The sequence below is a fragment of the Drosophila takahashii genome, chromosome 3R (genome assembly GCF_030179915.1).
Source record: "Drosophila takahashii strain IR98-3 E-12201 chromosome 3R, DtakHiC1v2, whole genome shotgun sequence".
Classification (NCBI taxonomy): domain Eukaryota; kingdom Metazoa; phylum Arthropoda; class Insecta; order Diptera; family Drosophilidae; genus Drosophila; species Drosophila takahashii.
In genome coordinates, this window is record NC_091681.1 from 40,394,976 (window position 1) to 40,413,296 (window position 18,321).

The following is an 18,321-nucleotide window of genomic DNA, read 5'->3' on the forward strand; positions in this document are numbered from 1 at the left end:
GTCAATGTCAGATTGACAAATAGCATATTTTTGGCCACACACACACTGCCTAATTATTGCGTTTAATTATGTTGTCTGAGATTAGGCACGATTTCCCAAAATATATATTTAAACCATAAATCGAAACCCTTTAACGATCACATCTGTATTTTGGTAATCGGTCATGGTCGTTTACTCAGAGGCTTTATTGTTGTGGTGGCTTTAAGAGGCATAGAAACAAGATTTAAATTTAGCCAAATTGTTGCTCCTGCCATTGTTGCTTTTGCGGTTGCTTTTTCGTTTTTTTTATATCCGCCACAAAGCGTCACTAATTAATTTGATATTTTTTTGCTGCCCTCTTGCGTTGCTAAATAGCAAAAATTAATGCCAAGGAAACACATTGCGCCCCCATTTTGTGGGCGTGCCCGATAACAAGGCTCATAACATTTCACTCCTCCTTCTGGGTCTTTTGTTCTTTGCTGTTTTTTATGGACATTCCGTGGACTGAGGCCACCGAAAAACAAAAAAAAGGCGGAAAAATTAATATCAATTTTCGAGCTTTGTCTAGGGGCTAACAACCCTCTTTGTTGTTTTTGTTGTTGCTGGATACTGCTCTGCTGTTGACGTAGATTGTAGATTATAATCAAATGTATTCTGTTCCGTTCTGTGAATAATTTTCGTTGCTTTTTACGCTACTGGTTTGTAGTAATTTTTTTTATATTTTCATTGCGTGCCTTTGGGCGCTATGAATATGTCCTTTGGCTAGCGCTGGCTATATTATATTAATAGCAATTACTCATAATTATTTCACCCTCCCCCTGCTCTCGTGCTCCCTGCTCTCGTGCTCCCCGCTTCTGTTTCCCTGCAATTAAGTTGATTACAACGGCAGTGACAGCCTTTTCCCTTGTCTCTATGTGTGTGAGTTGCACTGACCCATGAAAAGGACTGTTGATTGTGAAAAAGTGTAAAAAAGAAAAGTGAAAAGCGAAAGGTTAGCCGGCGAGCACATGCTTATAAATCACAGAAGCTCCTTAAGCCCTGCTTTCCTCTGTTTTTCTTTTTTTCCCCGGCTGGCTTGGTTGCTTTCCTTTCGTTTTTCACTCAAATTCAGTTAACCGCCTCGAGGGCCGGGAACAAGCCCTCGTATCTGGGCTGGGCATCTCTGGAGTGCGCTCCAAGTGAGGATATTATTTTCGCCTTTCAGTGGCTCACACACACACACTTCTGTGTGATAATAGAACGTTTGGCCGCAAGACAAATTATTCTGCAGCCGGTGGAAATGTGAGAGTACTGCACTCGAAGATTTTTTCAACCAAAGGTGTACGATTCTGACTTTAAAGCTATTTAATCTGCAATTTGAGAACTAAAAAATTTGTATATTTAATTGGAAGAGTTTCCATTGATATAACATAATTTGTATCATTCTGTTTCTAATTTTACAGCCTAGTCAAAAATTAATCATTCAGAAAGAACGTTGTATTTTTTTTGAGTGAAGAGCACTTCCTACCTCCATTCGGGCTACGCCCCTCGGGGCGACAATCATCATCAGTGTCAGCAACAGGAGGCGGATCCGCTGGCTTTTGATTCTAGCGGTAAAGAGCGTTATCCCCACCGAATCCGAATCCGAATCCCATCCGAAAGTGGGCTGCGGGGCGTGTTTTTCCGTAATTGAAAAGCGAAAAGCGCCGAAAAGCCAAAGCCAAAGAGCTACGCCTGGCAGCTACAAGTGGCGGCTGGCTGGATAGACAAGTCAAGGACGCTCCGCTGCTGATTGACAACATATTCAAAAGCCAAATCATCGACTAATGCCGGAGCTAACGAGCACCGCCGCCTCAGACGGCGAGCGTCATGTGCGAAAATTAATTAACAAAATTGCGTTTTAAAAATGCGATGTGCGCTCAAAAAAACTGAAAAAAAAGGTTGCAATTACCGTTAATGAGTTTAACGCCAAAGGCACCACCAAACGCATCTCCTCCTTGACATTCCCCTTAATGAGCAGAGCCTTTTAGACAGCGCAAAAGTTTCGCAGCTTGTCTATTTTGATGCTTTCCGGTTTTCGCTACCCTTTTTTCTTCTTTCTGTTGGGAAAATATTTTACTTTCCTTTGCACTTGACTTCACTTTGACTATGGGGGTCATGTCTAAAGGAAAAAAGTGCACAAGGCACGCAACAAGTCTTGGCCCGAACTTGGAACTTGGCCAAGCACCTTTGACGTGGCTTCTGGAAATTACCCTTTTTACGTGGCACATTAATTTCGAGCAGGTTCACTGGGTTCAGTGAGCAGTCAACCCCAAACATACCCACACACGAACCCTTCTCTTCACATTTGACCAGTTCATTGAAGCGTTTTTGATGTCAGGTTCTTTTCCTGGTTTTCCTCGGAACTATTGCCATGGCTGCCAACAAATGTGCCGCAAATGGCAGTAATGACTACCATCGCTTTGATTTCGACTTACAGCTCTATCTGCCCATCCATCAGCTTCCAGTTCCATACCAGTTCCAGTGGCCGGTCTATTCTTTATTTCCCCTCCGCCGGATTTGTCTCAATTGGTAAATGGAAGCCAATTAGTGGCCGGGCTGTGTGGCCAAGTGTTAAATTAATTACCTAATGGCTGCACTCTTGACTCGGTGCAAAGTTTGCTTATTGAACTCTTAAATAAAATGCACATGCAACTCACTCGCACTATTTGTCCATAGATATATCTGGACGTGTTTGTGTGTTGACTTAATTATATTTGCAGTTTGCAGTGAGGAAAAACGGAATTGCCGGTAATCAGAGCTGGAGAGTCGGTCGAGTCGGTAGAGGCGGGCCGAGTGCTGCACAAATAGCCAGTTCAGGTCGTGTCGATTCGCTTGGGGTCAGGGTAAGGGGCTGACCCATGACAATGGCAGAGCAAATATTAAACAGGCGGACAAACATGCCGAAGGGGTTCACTGCTAAAAAATATGGCTTCTCTTTCTACAATTTAGTAGAATTATGGGCACAATTTTCGATCTGCAGAATCTCCAATACAACAGAAGAAGAGTACCAATCAATTTGATGATAGGTGAGTGGCTCTGCCTTCATCAAAATATTAAATGAGATTCGAAAGTAAAGCTCTTCCCTATCGTATATATTTATTTTGAAAATAAGCTTGATTGCTTTTCTTCAAGTGCATTGATGTGTGTGTGGTCAAGTCGTAGAAATCTTGACTGGGCAAATTCAGTTATAAAAATGGCCAGTCTAGCGCAGTCAATGCAGGGAGACAACAAAAAGAAGATCCGGCTTAGAGGTAGAGCCATGATCCCCAAAGGGGCAGGACGACGTACACAGAACACACACTCTGTGAGAAATGTAAACTTAAATATTTTATGGCATTCAAGCAGCCGGCACGGCACAAAGGCTGCAGCACGGAGCAGGGGGCAGGAAGAAGGAAGTGATGCCAGGTAAGTGCCGGTCGCACTGAAATAAAATTGCATACTTCATGGCGCAGGATGCGGCAAACACAACGACAGCAACAAGGAGCACGAAGCACGGAGCTCGAAGCCGCCTGCCAGACGTCTTTGTCAGCAGGCAGCGAAGAAATTCGATGAAATTTATTTACAGTTTAAAAAGTAGACAAGTGCCAAGGAGCCGAGAGCCAAGAGCAGAAAGGATACAACTGCAATCGACTCTCGTGCGTGTCTGCCCGGGTTTATTTAAAATTCAATTATGGCACACAATTGCCGGCTGCTTGCCGCAATGCCAAATGAAGCGGGATGTTTGCGGAAATAAAACCCCAAGATACTTATGGGACAAATGGAAAGTGCGCCTGCCAGCCCGAAATGTGTGCTGAGTATATTGGGAGACTTATTGAATTGCTTACCAAATAGTTCAGTTTATATATATACTGTTCATCGATCCTTACCTGCAACAAAAAAGAGAGGGGAACAATTAGTTAGTCATGCGCTGGTGGGTCGGGTTGGCTTACAACTAAGACATTGGACAGTTATGGCAATCTCTGGGTTATCTATAGGCACACAATATCAAATTTCATACGACAAATACTAGAGAGGTCGAGGGGGTGATGGGTATGGTTTTCAAATCATAAATAACGCAACAAATCGAATTATGCCGAAAGAAAGCCACGAATAGCTATCAAAATCAAGGTAATCGAAAAAATACGTAATGAGCAATATAATTATTCTATGATATAGATTTCCTTAATTCATTTAATGATGCACCGTTTTCAGGAAATTGCCTCACCGGATCATTTTTCAAGGTCTACGGTCTACCATCGAAATTGCGACGCCATTCAATCTAATTATAATTTATGTCACTGGCACACAGCCTAGGGATGCCATTTTTGCCGAACACGCTGTCTGCTGCTGCCTATAATTTTAATATTCCCCCAGCTTTCGATATCTGTTTCATCATCATTTCCAGATCCAGGAGAAGGAGCAACAGGAGCTCGTCATTGTGACACCCGAAATCTTGTTAAAGAAATCTGAATTATCAACTTTTATTGATTTGCATAGCAAGCTGAGAGCCGAGAGCTGGGAAAATGGTAAACAAGCCCACAGAGCTCAGTGCTATTTACGCTCCATTTTCCCGCTTTTCACTTTCGCTGGAGACGGAAAAAAGTGCACGAAAACAATTACGATAAAAATGTGAACTCTCGTTTGACTCGGTTTCTGTTCGGTTTCTGTTCTGCCTGTCCCGACTCTGGATGGCTGGATGGTTGGATGCCTGGATGAATGGGGCTTTGGTTAGGTAACCTGCCATGAGACAAGCTTTGAGCACGGATAAAAGCAAATTATGATAACAATAAAGATTTAACTAGGGGGAGTTCGAGTGGGCGGCGCGCTGTCAAGTGGCATTGCCATGGTCCTGCCATTGAGGAATCGACGGCACAAAGGACCCGGCTAGAAGCAGGGACAATTTAAATAGACATTTATCTTGTGGCGCACACACTCACACAGGGCAAAAAAAAACAGGAAACCCACGCACACACACACGTGCCGGTGGTGCCTATAACAAAATTACAGCGACTGCGGCTGATCCATGACGATGATGCGACTGACGATAATATGGGAATCCCCCGCTTCGTGCGAGCGAGACAACGTCAGACGCTGGTGGTTGTGGGTGTTTGTTCCGAATTTTCCTACTTGTTTTGTTTGATTTTATTTATGCAACAACAACAACAACCGCAGCGTTTCCCCACTGCCTCGCCTAGGTCTACTTTTTGTTTTCCTTTCGCTTCGCTTTTTTCCTCCTTTATTATTTTCTTTATAATTTTTGGCTTGGCAAATGTTTTTCAAAGCATAAAAATACTTTTACATTAACTTGTTCCAACACACACTCAAACCAAAAGTTGTAGAACATTTTTGGGTTTGCTTTTAACGCTCAACGACTTTTGGGCCCAAGAAAAACAGCAAGTTGCCCGCCAACAACAGCAATAATAATCACAACAACTGTGCCGTGTGTTTATGGGCGGAATTCCCAATTTTAGGGGAAAAGCCCGGGAAAGTTGCTCTGTCTATCGGCTATATCAACATCATTTGCGTTAAGTGGTTTGAAAGCAATGCGCCGAAAAAAGTTGGAGCATTTACGATTTTCCTAATGCGTTGCCCTATCCATCACTCCAAAAATTCACCCGATTCACACAAGTCGCTGGCCTATTAAACTGCAATAAAGCCATGTCTTGGCTGGCTGCCAAAATGGAGTAAAGCAACAGTTAACCAGATTTTGGCTTGCCTAATTGGCTGCCTGTTGTTTGTTGCTGTCTGCCCGCAGGCCCAAACACAAGAACACAAAACAGGAAAGAAAAAATAACACCAGGCGAACAAAAAACTGTTGCATACTTACGGGGGCACCCCTAATAACATTTGCTGATAATGTGTCGGTGTGTGCGAGTGTGTGCGACTGTGTGTGTGGCAAAAATAAATAAAATACTTTTGGAAAGGGCTTTTTGCGGGAGCTCCTTATGTGCAGGAGATTCTCCCCTTTGTCTAGGCAAAAAAAAAAAACGGAAGAATGGAAAAGCAGAAAGGCAGCAGCATAGATTTCGCCATATCGATAGCAAGCGTATTGCATATTTGCTTTTGAGCTCCCAAACGAAGCAAGCTGAACACTTTTATGGCTGCTGGGCAAAATTTATGATTTCCCCTTCTGCCTTTGTTAAAAAGGGATTTCGTTTTGTACAGCTCGTTACCTGACTGCCCCGCCTGCCCCTTCTGCTACTGCCGCCTGTTTGGGCTCGCCACAATTTAAGCGCTTTAAAATTTGCATGAAAATCAAAGCATACAGCAGCAGACCGAGCAGGCAGGACTAAATTATGGCAATTAAAACAAATTAACTGAGTGAGCACAAAGCGCTTGCCAAATACGGGTATCAAAGTTCAAAAGCCTGCCAATAGAAAGTTAACTAAACAAAGTACTAATGAACTTGGGTTCACGGCACAGACAGGTTGGCTGGATGGCTGGGAAAATTGATTTGCATAGCAACCGGAGCATGTGGCATAGTCTGCCAAATCGCAAGACACTCGCTAAGCAGTTTAACTATTTAGGGCAACAGCCAGGGCTGAAGCACCACTCAAAGCTCCTTCTCCTTCTCAGGAAGGGTGCCGCACGCCATGGCAACTACAATTTGAGGCGTACGCCGCAGGCTGAAGTGTCAAAGACATGGCCATCACAGGCTTGCTTGTCGGCTACACAAATGTTGACAAGCTAATGAAATGTGAGGCCCCCAAAATTGATACACTTGCCCAAAGACGAAGACGATGATGAACTCCAACTCCAACTGGAGCTCGAACTCACTCCTCGGAGCCATTGACAGTGAAAAGGAGTCCCTGGCGACCGTTTTGGACCGTGGGGGCCAAAAGCTAAATTGTTGCTTAGACATTCGGTTATGCAAATCGAAATCATAATGAAATCAACAATGGCAAGACGTAGCTGGCAGCACTGGAATTTCTGGAGAATTGATTGACGGACAGTCAACGATAGGAGCTTATTTAAATTTGAAGGAACAATTATTAAATCAACGGAAACGTAGTTTCTTTTTTAATATATAATAATTTTGTTTATTTATTTAACTTATCAATTTAGGCTTAGAAGCAAAACTTTGCTACTTTAACGGGCATGTCGTAAAATAAACTAGCTTCAGTAGTAGACAATCCGGAGCAGGACCATAACTTAGTTGGGGTGAAGTTTCAATTTATCTGCCACATACATTACGGAAACCCCAGGAAAGAAGAAGGCAACACGTTCAAATTGGACCTCAAACGGAGGCATAAAATGTGCGATGAATCGGCCGTATCGGCGTGTATATCATGCCACAAGGAGAATCGATTCAAAACTGAATTCCAAAACAATTTGCCGGGACACAGAACGCCCCAAAGACATGAGTGGTAAATCACATCAATATGTAACTCAGTCAGCAGCCAGAACCAGAAACAGAACCCAGAGAGCTTGAGCAAAGTGGAGCAAAAACAGATGGCAAAGATGTTTATCTAAGAGCAATGGTCCAGGAAACGTTTCCGTCAAACCCACCCACATCTCACATCCACCGTTCCAACGATTTGCTATGCAATTTTACACACTTGACCATTAAACGTAGCCATTGGGAGCAGTTTGCATAGCAATGAAGCAGAGACAGGCGGGTTCGAAGAGTCCGAGGTCTGAATAGAAAAGCAAGGAGTCGGAGTCGGGTCAACTTGATGAAGTATGAATGATTACGTCAGAGCGGGGAACATATAGCTTAGCTTAGCCAGGGGATCCCCGGATGAGGATGGGGATGCGGATGATGACGACGATGATGGCCATGCGAGGGCTAACCGCATCGAGGAGGTGTGTAGTTGACTGTAAAAACTTCAATGAATAAATTTTTCTCTCCTTCGAGGTGGCCGTAAAAAGCATAAATATAACTCAGACACCAGTCACACAAACAGGATGTGAGAGAAATAGTAGCAGAGTAAATTGATCGAAATGAAAATGCTCATAAATTTGCATACGATGGGCCAAATATTGTAATTGAGCGATGGAATTTATGGCCCAACTGATAAAAAGTGAAACAATTTAACTCCCTTGCACAGGTCTAAAAAAAAGGTGAAAGGGTTTTTTATTAAAATAAATAAAGCTTTTAACGGGAGCAACTCGACAAAGAAAATTCCATTCACCCAATTCTTACTATATTTATTCCATTATAAACTAAAAATATAATGTTTTAAAATTATTTGTTTTTTTTTTTAAATTTTCGATTAAATTAAGTGCCAAAAATAAAAATATAAATACGTTCAAAATGTAAATGATTTTTTGATTTGATTTGTTGATTTTCTTACAACTTTCTCTCTGTATGACCATCAATTTGATCCATTAAAGACCACCTTCAAATTAAATAAGAAAAGCCCGTATTTTTGCATTCCCCTTCCTGGCCCTCCTGACACTTGACGATTTGTCATGTTGACACAATAAAACGTCAGAAGAAGCTCCAAAGTCAGAAGCACACAAACGAGAAAAAATGCCAAGTAGATTCTATGGAATTATGACAAACTGTCTCGAAAATGCTGAAAATACTGTTAACGTTTTGGCTCTGGAGCAAAGCGAACTTGGACAAAGCATGGGGGAAAAATTATATGAACTGCAGCTCTTGCTTTTGTTGACTGACGAAAGGAGGAACGTGGCGTATGAGCAATGTCTGCTGATGAGAATGATGAAACAGCAGAAAATATGCCAGGAGGGGGCAGAAGGCAGAGGGCGGGCAGCATGCAAATACAATGAACTTGAGTGGAAAGTGGAGTCGCTTTGCTGGTCTGCCTGCATTTATGAGCATAAAAAATTGGCGCCGCATTTACACAGACAATCAAGCGCAGTAGTCTTCGCTTTTCCTGGCTGTGGGCTGTGGGGCTGTGGAAAACGGAGGAAAATCGCTTGAAAGGCAAAAGGCGAACCAAAGACGACAGGCGACAATGGCCGGGTTTCAGCCCTTTTTTGCTCTTTTTCCCATTTCTGTGCCTCAGCCTGGAAATTGCACAACTCATCAAAAGTCTGCCTTCTGGCCGGGCCCGTCCTGATGTCTGGCATTTGAATTTATGCACATAAAACTAGCGGAAAATTTGATGTTGATGTTGACAAAAGGTGACAATTGTTCGCCATAACTGCATTTAATCAAGTTCAAGCCAGACTTCGTTAGCCCCAGGGCCACAAATTAGTCATTAGCATGTGCTTATGCGCTGTCGCAGTCGAAATCAGAGCTATAAAATATTAAGGGTTACGATCTTTCGGCGGGAAAGGGGGTGTGGTGTGCTCAAAGTTAATGCATAATTCAGGACACTAAAATTTAGCAACTCAACTTTGGTCTGACACACATTTCTGCGCTATAATAATAATTAGACAAGGGCCGGATAGACAACGTCTGTGGTTATTAATCAGCCTGGAGCCCGGAGCAGTGCGCACATGAAAGTGTGCTATGCAAACACGAAAAACTTTGCCCTCAACTTATTTTCAACAAATTAATTTTCCACCCGCCAGAAACGCCAGAAAGGCCAAAAAGAGAGGGGCTTGTTTGCCCAACTCTAGTTAATGAAATCAGTTGCACTCGCCCAGATTGCTAGTGTGTAAATTTAGTTAACTGCAAACTTGAGCCAACATTATTTCTGGCATCGATGCCGGTGGTTCTGGTTCTACCTGCCTGCCTGCTGCACCTCTTAAACATTTATATATTTCGCTGCTACTTTTTCAGCGGCACCCGCTCGTTGGTTTGGGGTTTTCTGGGTTCTGGGGTGCGTTGCAGTGCAATTTCCAGCTGCCAGACGCAGAATTTCCCCAGCCGCATACATCAAGCTGCGGGCAACCGAGCACGAAAATTCCCACCACCTTCGACCTCCACCTCCGTCTGCGCCGTACGTGCGCGTATGGAAATGATGTCCGTTCGTGGCTTTGGTAATGTAAAACGTAGCAAATTGAGTTCATTTCGCTGACGGACTCCTGGCAAGCAGAACTTATCATTAGTATCGCTTTTCAGCGCACCCGTGCTGCATGCCGAATGAAGCCATCTCACACATATCGCACATCCCAGCCAGGAAACAGGAGCGGGATAGGAATAGGAATGGCGGAATGGGTATGGCAAAAGGAATAGGGATACGTGATCCTGGCGCACGTAAACATGTAATAATTACTTGGTTCTAGGTGTTTTCAACTCACTTTACTCCGCTAAAAGTTGCGGCTAAACTTTTCAAGCAGAACAGGTTGAGCGGACACTGGGAAAAAATTACTTAAAAGTTTAGATAGCATTCTTAGAGCTACGATCAAGAAAGGAATATAAAGAAGAATATTCACTTCCAGATGAACTGGATGTAATTGTAAAGCCAAAATCAAATCTAAATCTGTTTAAAATTCCACTTAATCCAACATGAAGCCACCTTTTTTCCCAGTGTAGGTGAAAGGCGAGTCCTGGTCCGACCCTGCTAAGCGAGTATTAGTGGAAATTTAATATTGCAATTAATACAGCAACAAAGTGTGCATTGCATATTAATAAGTTAGTTTGTCGCTTCCAGTTTGAGTGAGTGCCCGAGTTGGTCTCGGGCTTTTGGCCTCCGCTCACATGCTCCTGCCGGTCTGACAGTCTGCTAGTTTCCTAGTTTGGTAGTTTGGTAGTTTGCTGGTGTGCCAGTGAGCTCGTGTGCTCGGTGGATTAGTGCACTGGAGGGCAAACATTTTACGCTCGTAAAAGCCAAAGTTACAACCCCGCAAGTTGGCTTAGGGGGTTGAAGGGCGCGCTTGCTTTTAACGGTCTCCGCCAGTCACTCATTCCGTCGCACATTCAATATTCATATTCATATTCATGCTCCTGGTCGCCGCATTTAAGCTTTTAATGATTTCGGAAAAGTTCGACCCGAAATAAAAAGGAGAAAAGCACCACCATTGGATGCAAAAACTTTTCTCTTAATGCGCTTAGCCGTGGCCGTTTAACTGCAAACTTAATTCGCAGCTACACACATTTTTACCATTTTTTTCCGAGATCTTTTTTCACGCGCCGCGTCGCCATTCAAAAGAAAATCTGGCATTTTTTATGGCTGCTCGCAAGCGACAAAAACTATTTGTGCAAACAACAAAGAAAACTTGCGCTCACAAAAAGGAAAATCATCATCATCAGAGCCGCCGGAGGAGCGAGACTAGGAGCAGAAACAGGAGCAGCAGCAACAACAACTAGACAACTGCAAAAGCGCAACAAAAGCAATTTAAATTTAGCCAGAGGCATAGCTGAGCACTGAGCACTGAACACTGAGCGTTGTCCGAGCGAACAAATTTCATTTCATTGCCGAGCGCGAAACGTTTTTAGTCATAACTTTTTAATTTGTTTGTCAGCGACAGGCAAATCGCAGCGACAGCCCAAGGTACAGTGAAGCATCCAAGGAACGAACTAGTTACAGACAACATTTATCCCTATCTGACACTCTAATGTTAAATGCTCGTGATGCTCAAGCTACCCTAGAAATATTGTCTTGATTTCTATATATTCCCTCGATAGACCACCGTTCTCAATCGAATCTAGGCATATGTCGTAGCCACTCTGATTAGCGCAATTGTAGGAACTCTCATCAATGAGAAATGAGATTTTGTCGGCCCCAAAAAGTGTGCTACGAAAATCGATTGAGGGCCGGATAAATCATAACAATGCTTAGGCATCGTGTCCTGTTCTACCCACCCCCTTCCCTTTGCCCCCTGGTGAGCTGGCCCCAGCTTTGATCAATGCAAAAATGCTTGGTGTACATGTCTCTGGGGTTGATTTATCTATTTACTCGGCAGCCTCGTCATCAGGGATACCAAGACCAGGGAGACTAGGGACCAGGGAAGGGCGGAAAAGGGACTCCTTTTTGTAGCTGTCAATATTTAAAGCGTTGTCCTGTTTCGGAGCACGCAGCTGCTGTCCCCTTCCCTTCCCTTCCTGCCATCCTGCCATCCCCCTCCTCCTGTAACGCTGCGTGCTTAACAAGAGTTTATTGAATTTTATTTTCTCATCTCAATTTGATGCAAGCACGAAGCAATTCCTTTCTGCTTGCCCTCACTTATTTTGGGCAACATATTGCTTGTCCCACTTCTTGACATAATTTTTGGGGCAAAAGGGAACTTTGTCTCTGGTGCATTTAAATTTCAAATTGTTTTATTGCCGGACGAACCCCAAAAACAGGGGAATAATTGAAATTTTGTAGTTGGAAAACACTTTATATGCGGCGCGCTTGTAAATCGCTTATTATAGGGAAATGTTATAAATTTCAACGCACAGCGAAAACTTTTCCACCGTGTTTGAGTCAAGTTTTTCGATTACGGATTAATGTAATTTTTTTCTCATATATATACATTTTTTTATTATTTTTTTGTTTATTTTTTCTTGCATACTGACCCCTCCCAGTGCTCATCTAGTTTGTTTGACTTGTCGGCTCGGCTTGAAAGTTTGATGAATTTTTAAATTTAAAAAGTTTATTTGTGCGTTTGTAAGTTGGCCGAGGGCCGGCAGCTCTGCGGATTATTATTAGAAGTGCAGGCTGGACTGACTTCGACACTTCAAAGCGAGTTCGCTGATGAGGTCGTGACACTTGCAAACGCTTTCCCCGCTTTTCCGCGAATGATGTTTATCCGAATCCCCAAGCGCACTGCCTAATTTAAAAAAAGTTCTATTTGTCCTCGCAGCGGAATCTTTCATGTTTCATTGTCAATATCTTTATTTATTGTGCGGTTTGCTGGATTTGTTTCGCGGTCTTTATTAGCACCTAGGGGTTGTTTTTCTGCGACTCAGTTTCACTGCTATTTGCTTACGCAGCTCGCTGTTGACAAAAATAAGCGCCACAACGAGGACTTCGAACATCACAGGTGGGAAAAGTAGAAAAGCGGCTTGTTGAGCCGTACAAATACAAATGAATTTAAATATTGCTGTATTTCGTTTTTGCGGGAATTACTAATAACAAAACTGCGGAATTTGTTGCCACATAACAATAATCACTATGGACGGCAGTCCATGTAGTGACGAAGCGCACCAGGAGAGTGTGCGAAGGCGACTACTATATATACACGAAGAAATGAAAATCTGCTGTGATAGTCCGATCGTAATAAGTAATACACCAATCGAAAGGTATTGCAAAAACTTTAAGGATTGCATACCAAGACCTCAAGAAAATCAATTGGTTTGTTAGAGAGAGCGGTGAAAGTGTAAAAGTGAAAATTTAGAAATTTGGATCTGATGGGGCCGTTGGGGATAAATGCCCCCTCGCAATGTTTTTAGTAGTTTTTCTATTGAAAATTCCCGTCGAATGAGGGGTCATATGATAAAATCCGATGCTCCGTTCAAAAGTTATAGCCAAAATAAGATTTTCTTCTTCTTCCCAAAATGAAATAATTTGTCCCTTTGTTTGTGGGTATGCATCAAATCGTGGTTTTAGGATCCTGTACTAAATTTTACTGTGCTTAGCAGCAGGATATGAACAACGTTTGTTCTACAACTTTTGAAAAAACCCGCTAGTTTGGCGGGAAATCATTGAAAAAAGCTAGATTTTGACGGCTTATAGTTTCTAAACGACCAAAGCTACAGATTCGTGCTGTACCTCGTTAAAAAGGAAATTTAAAATGCTAATCGCGTTGCCTTGGGTAAAATTGGCTTAATGCAATAGTTTAAAATTTATGGCTAAAAGTTGTTTTTTTAAATCACTTTTTAGCTATTTTCTCAAAAACGGCTCTAACGATTTCTTTTTAACTTTGAAACTATATAGCCCTTGAGATTCCTCAACTTTTTATATATAACACTCTTTCTCATAAAACTGCACGTTTGGGTGTAATTGAGCGATGAAAAGTGGAACCTGTTTCAGATTAGTATGAAAAACATTTAATGCTTACTTGAATGGCCAAAAACTAATTTGGCGAGAACAAATTCTTATTAGACATTTTCAAGGTATAAGTCTAACTTTCATATTTAATCACTATGGACGGCAGGCCATGTAGTGACGAAGCGCACCAGGAGAGTGTGCGAAGGCGACTAATATATATACACGAAGAAATGAAAATCTGCTGTGATAGTCAGATCGTAATGAGTAATACACAATACACAAATCGTTAGTTTTTAAGTTCTACACTACTAAAGGTACAGACATGTGCTATACCTCGTTAAAAGGTATTTTGAAATACTTAAACGCCTTTTTAACTTAATTTGTCTAAATACAATGGCTTACAAATTATGATTGACCAATTTAAATTTAAATGTATATATTAGCTCCTATGAGAGCAAATGTAAACAAACAAAAACTTCTGATATCAAATAAAAACACCTCTTAACGAGGTAAAAAGCTAGTGACGATCGCACCTTCAACATACAAAAGTTCTGATATCAACATTTGTGACGAAAAATTATTACACTCGTCATTAAATAGACTTTCTAATATTTTCTCATTCGGCACGCTGCAATAGAAAATGCCTGTAAAGGGAAAAAGGCTGGAATATTTTGCTAGGGCGGGCCGAATGAGAAAATATTAGAAAGTCTATTTAATGACGAGTGTAATAATTTTTCGTCACAAATGTTGATATCAGAACTTTTGTATGTTGAAGGTGCGATCGTCACTAGCTTTTTACCTCGTTAAGAGGTGTTTTTATTTGATAATTACACACAGCAATGCAGAGGGGATCGATGCGAAAACTATTTAATCACAAAATATTTTCATGTACGACTGACTGCATTTAATGACGGCCAGATGGAAAATCGCACGAAAATAAAGCGAAAGACTAAAATCAACATTTAAATCGGCTAATGGATAAGGGGTGTCAGGGGCAGGGGTGTCAGGTATTGTCGGGGCGTATGTTAAACAAAATCAATTACAGATAATTTAACGTGGACGGGTGTGTAAAAAGGGGAGCACATAATAGAGTCATTTAAGTACAGTTTAAACATTAATGAGGGGTAATTGCAGCAGCAGCAAAGCAAGGAGTTGCCGGCCACGATAAATCGATAATAAATGTGGCAGACGTTGGTCGACCGTTCTCCGTTCTGCCAGCTGTTCGGCTGTTAGAATAACAAACGGAGCACACACATACGCACTGTGGACAGCCGACACTCGGACACTTGGACACCTAACACAAAGGACACAGGATACGAGGGGCGATGCACGACACTGAACACCGAGCAACGGCTAGTGGCCACTGGCACACTGGGCTCACTGGGCCCACAGCACAGGCCACGTTTGTTTGACTCGCGGCCACGGCTGGGGAAATACAACTGAAAGAAGAGCTGGGGGGTCGAAAGCGGCCGTTCTATTACCAGAAGTGAGTGACGGGGAGGCACAACTTTTTGCCTTTCGCACTGCAGTTTGCGCCAACAAATTGCAGCGACATTTTCAACGCCAACTAATCAATATGGGCGACATGTGGCCGACTGGGGAAAATGGAGGCGGAAGGCCCTAAACACGGCAAAAAGCGGGGTTAAAGGTGATCCGGAACAGTTGGCCAGGATAAAGCGTAAGCGCTGGCCAAACAGTTGCGGTTAATGCTCGCCTGCAACGCGATAGTTATGACTGATAAAATAATAAATCCAGCGCCACCGAGCAACTTTTGTTCTACCTCCTTTTTGCCCTTTTTTCGCAAACCCACTTTTTGCCTTCATCGAAATTTACGAACTTCCAACAAAGTTGGGATTGAGTCCATAAATTCGTGTCGGATATAGAAACCCGATCGGGGGCTCATTTGTATGCTGGTCAGCTGGGCAAGCGGTTGCACATTATTTTATTACGCGCAATTGACTCACACAACCCAAAAAGTGACCCTTCAGAAGACGTGGCCCAATAAAAGGGCCGAAAAGGTTAGCCAAGGCAAAAGGGTCGGTGTGCTTTATTCATATATAATATCATTTAATTGGCATTTAATTATCCCTCAATTCACACTCTTACACAAAAATGGAAATGTTTTAAGGAAGAGTTAGATTTTTCGGTCTGTTATTGATTTAAGCAAGATTTATGAAAGTAAAAAGTTATAATTTTCTAAAAAACTTAAAAACTAAAAAATATACATTGAGAAAAATAAAATCTACGTTGCTTAATTTTTTTTAGTGTACAATCGTCTGAAATTTGCAAATGTCAGATGGTCAAGTAAGGCATAGCACAATTATGTGAATCAGTAATTGTAAAATGGGACTTTGAATTTGTACATATACTCACTTACAGCTAACTTAATGGTCTTAGTTCTAAATAATTGATTGGTAATCAAATTAACAATTAAAATCGCAAATACATCTACGACAACTAGAAGCACGACAACGAATGAGAAAAGACTATGTGTTAGCTACGGTGGTGAATGATGGAAAATTCGGAGATTACAGTGCATAACCAGGCCGAAGAGTTATTACCAAAACAACAGGCAAAGCAAGAGAAAAGGGAGTGGTTAGTGGGGAAAGGAAGTTATCATCTACTTCTCGACAGGAAAATGACTGAAGAAAAACTCAAAGAGATCTGAGGAAAGAGTTGTTTTATAGCGTTTTTTTAGTGAACACACAAACCTTTTTAGGAGAAGATAAGTGTAGTGAAGTTGGCGATGGCATAGAACAATCAGAAGATGCAGAACTGCAGCCGCTGCTGGCACTGCTGCTGCAGACCCGAACGCTGGCCAGGGGCAGGTGGTGGGGCATCATCTGATGCTGATGCAGTGGCGCTGGCCCCAGGAGCGAGGTCATGGCCATGGCACCAGCACCAGCACCATCACCACCCATTCCCAGGCCGGCGCCCAGGACTGCATCCGCTGCTGCCGGCGGCTGCTTAGTAGTAGTGGTAGTAGTTCTAGTTACGGCTGATAGATTAACTGTATTATTTACATTGTTGGTCGGAGTGGTGGCCGCCGAAGTGGGGGTGGCCGCGGTGGCGAACATCGCCGACGAGGCGACCGCCGCCGCCGGGATGATGGTCAACGGAGTGCTCGGGGCCGCGAAGAACTGTGTCGCCACCGAAACGGGAACGGGAACCGGACCCGCAATCTGGGCGGCTACCGGTTTGGTGGGCGTGGCGGGAGCGGTGGCCACACCCACGGCACTGTTCACCTGCAGTTGCATGTACGTCTGCAGCATGGCCTGCGCCTGGGCTTGAGCCTGGGCCTGGTAGTGGAACTGCTGCTGCAGTTGCTGCTGGTGCTGCACTTGCGCCTGCTGTTGCTGCTGCTGTTGCTGCTGCTGCTGGGCGGCAATGGTCGCCACCTGGTGGTGGAAGACGGCCGCCTGGTGTTGCTGTTGCTGCTGGTGTTGCTGCTGCTGCTGGTGCACCTGCATGGCCTGATAGGCGGCGGCTGAGGCTGCCGAGTGCTGCGGATGTTGATGCGGATGTGGATGCGGATGCGTGGACGGCGGTGCGTGCAACAATTGCATTTGCTGTGCGTGGTGGGTTCAGATTATTTGTTGTATTTTGTTTTTGGCGAGGGTTTTGATTTGGTTTCAGTTTGGTTTTTGAATTGGACTTTCTGTTACTCTCTTAAATAAAGTACAAAACAAATTGCAACGAACTGAAAAGTGTGTGGGTGTGGAGTGGAGTGGAGCGGACTGGACTGGACCATCCGACATCATCCGATTGAAATTAAAAACTCGTGTTTCAGGGGCTGCAGAAAAAGATTGGGCTACAGGAAGTGATTCGAGGGCTGAGAGATATAGATAAAGAAACCAGGTGAGAGAGATAGAGCAGTGAGACTTTTTAGCGAGCGCTACTAGTGGACAGTTGAATCTACAATTGGAACAATAGAGATAGAGAGGTAGATACAGAGACAGTAGCAGAGACAGAGACGAAAGCAGTGGCACAAAGATTTGGACAACTCCAAAAGATCTAGGCCCGCTCACAACTTGGCCACTTGGAAGAACAGCTAAGTGAAGAAGATGTGAAAGTTTTTGTGGCCGAATCATGAGCGGAGCTTCAGCTTCGTTTAATTAGATTTTAATGTCAATGGCTGGGTTGGCAACACAATCTAAAAATAAACTATATACACGACCGCAGAGGCAGGTGTAAAATTATCATTAAAAGTTAAACTAGTTCCCAAACGAAAGGCAATCATCAACTTAAATTAAAATATACGTAAACGCTAAAGTATTTACAGCTAAGAAATAAAAAAAAACCTGCGCCTCCCACTTATTGACATTAAAAACCTTTGAAATTGCCCGATATTTAGTTCATAGTTTAGTTAAGTTATATTAGGTTAGCAGTATAGATTAATTATGGCAGAAAGAGGTAACCAAAAAAATAAGTTTAGGAATATAGTTGGCTTTTTGCATAGTAAACTGTACAAGTTTCTTATATATTTTTAGTTAGTAAGTAGTCATGGCATATTTCTCAATCAAGATATACAGAGTTCTTGAGTCTGATTTCGGATTCGTTTTCTTATTTT

General features: G+C 42.8%; 1 protein-coding gene across 11 annotated transcripts in view; it reads right to left on the minus strand.

The window, feature by feature from the left end:
- Positions 1-18,321, minus strand: part of heph (polypyrimidine tract-binding protein 1 heph) — a 149,455-nt gene that overhangs the window by 61,887 nt on the left and 69,247 nt on the right. For 5 of the 11 annotated variants that reach the window (XM_070216664.1, XM_070216666.1, XM_070216665.1 and 2 more), the window contains one exon: positions 3,825-3,866. The exons of the other annotated variants lie outside the window; for them this stretch is intronic. In XM_070216664.1, the coding sequence (XP_070072765.1) occupies positions 3,825-3,866 (42 nt within the window). The remainder of the gene's footprint in view (positions 1-3,824; positions 3,867-18,321) is intronic. 11 annotated transcript variants of the gene reach the window in all.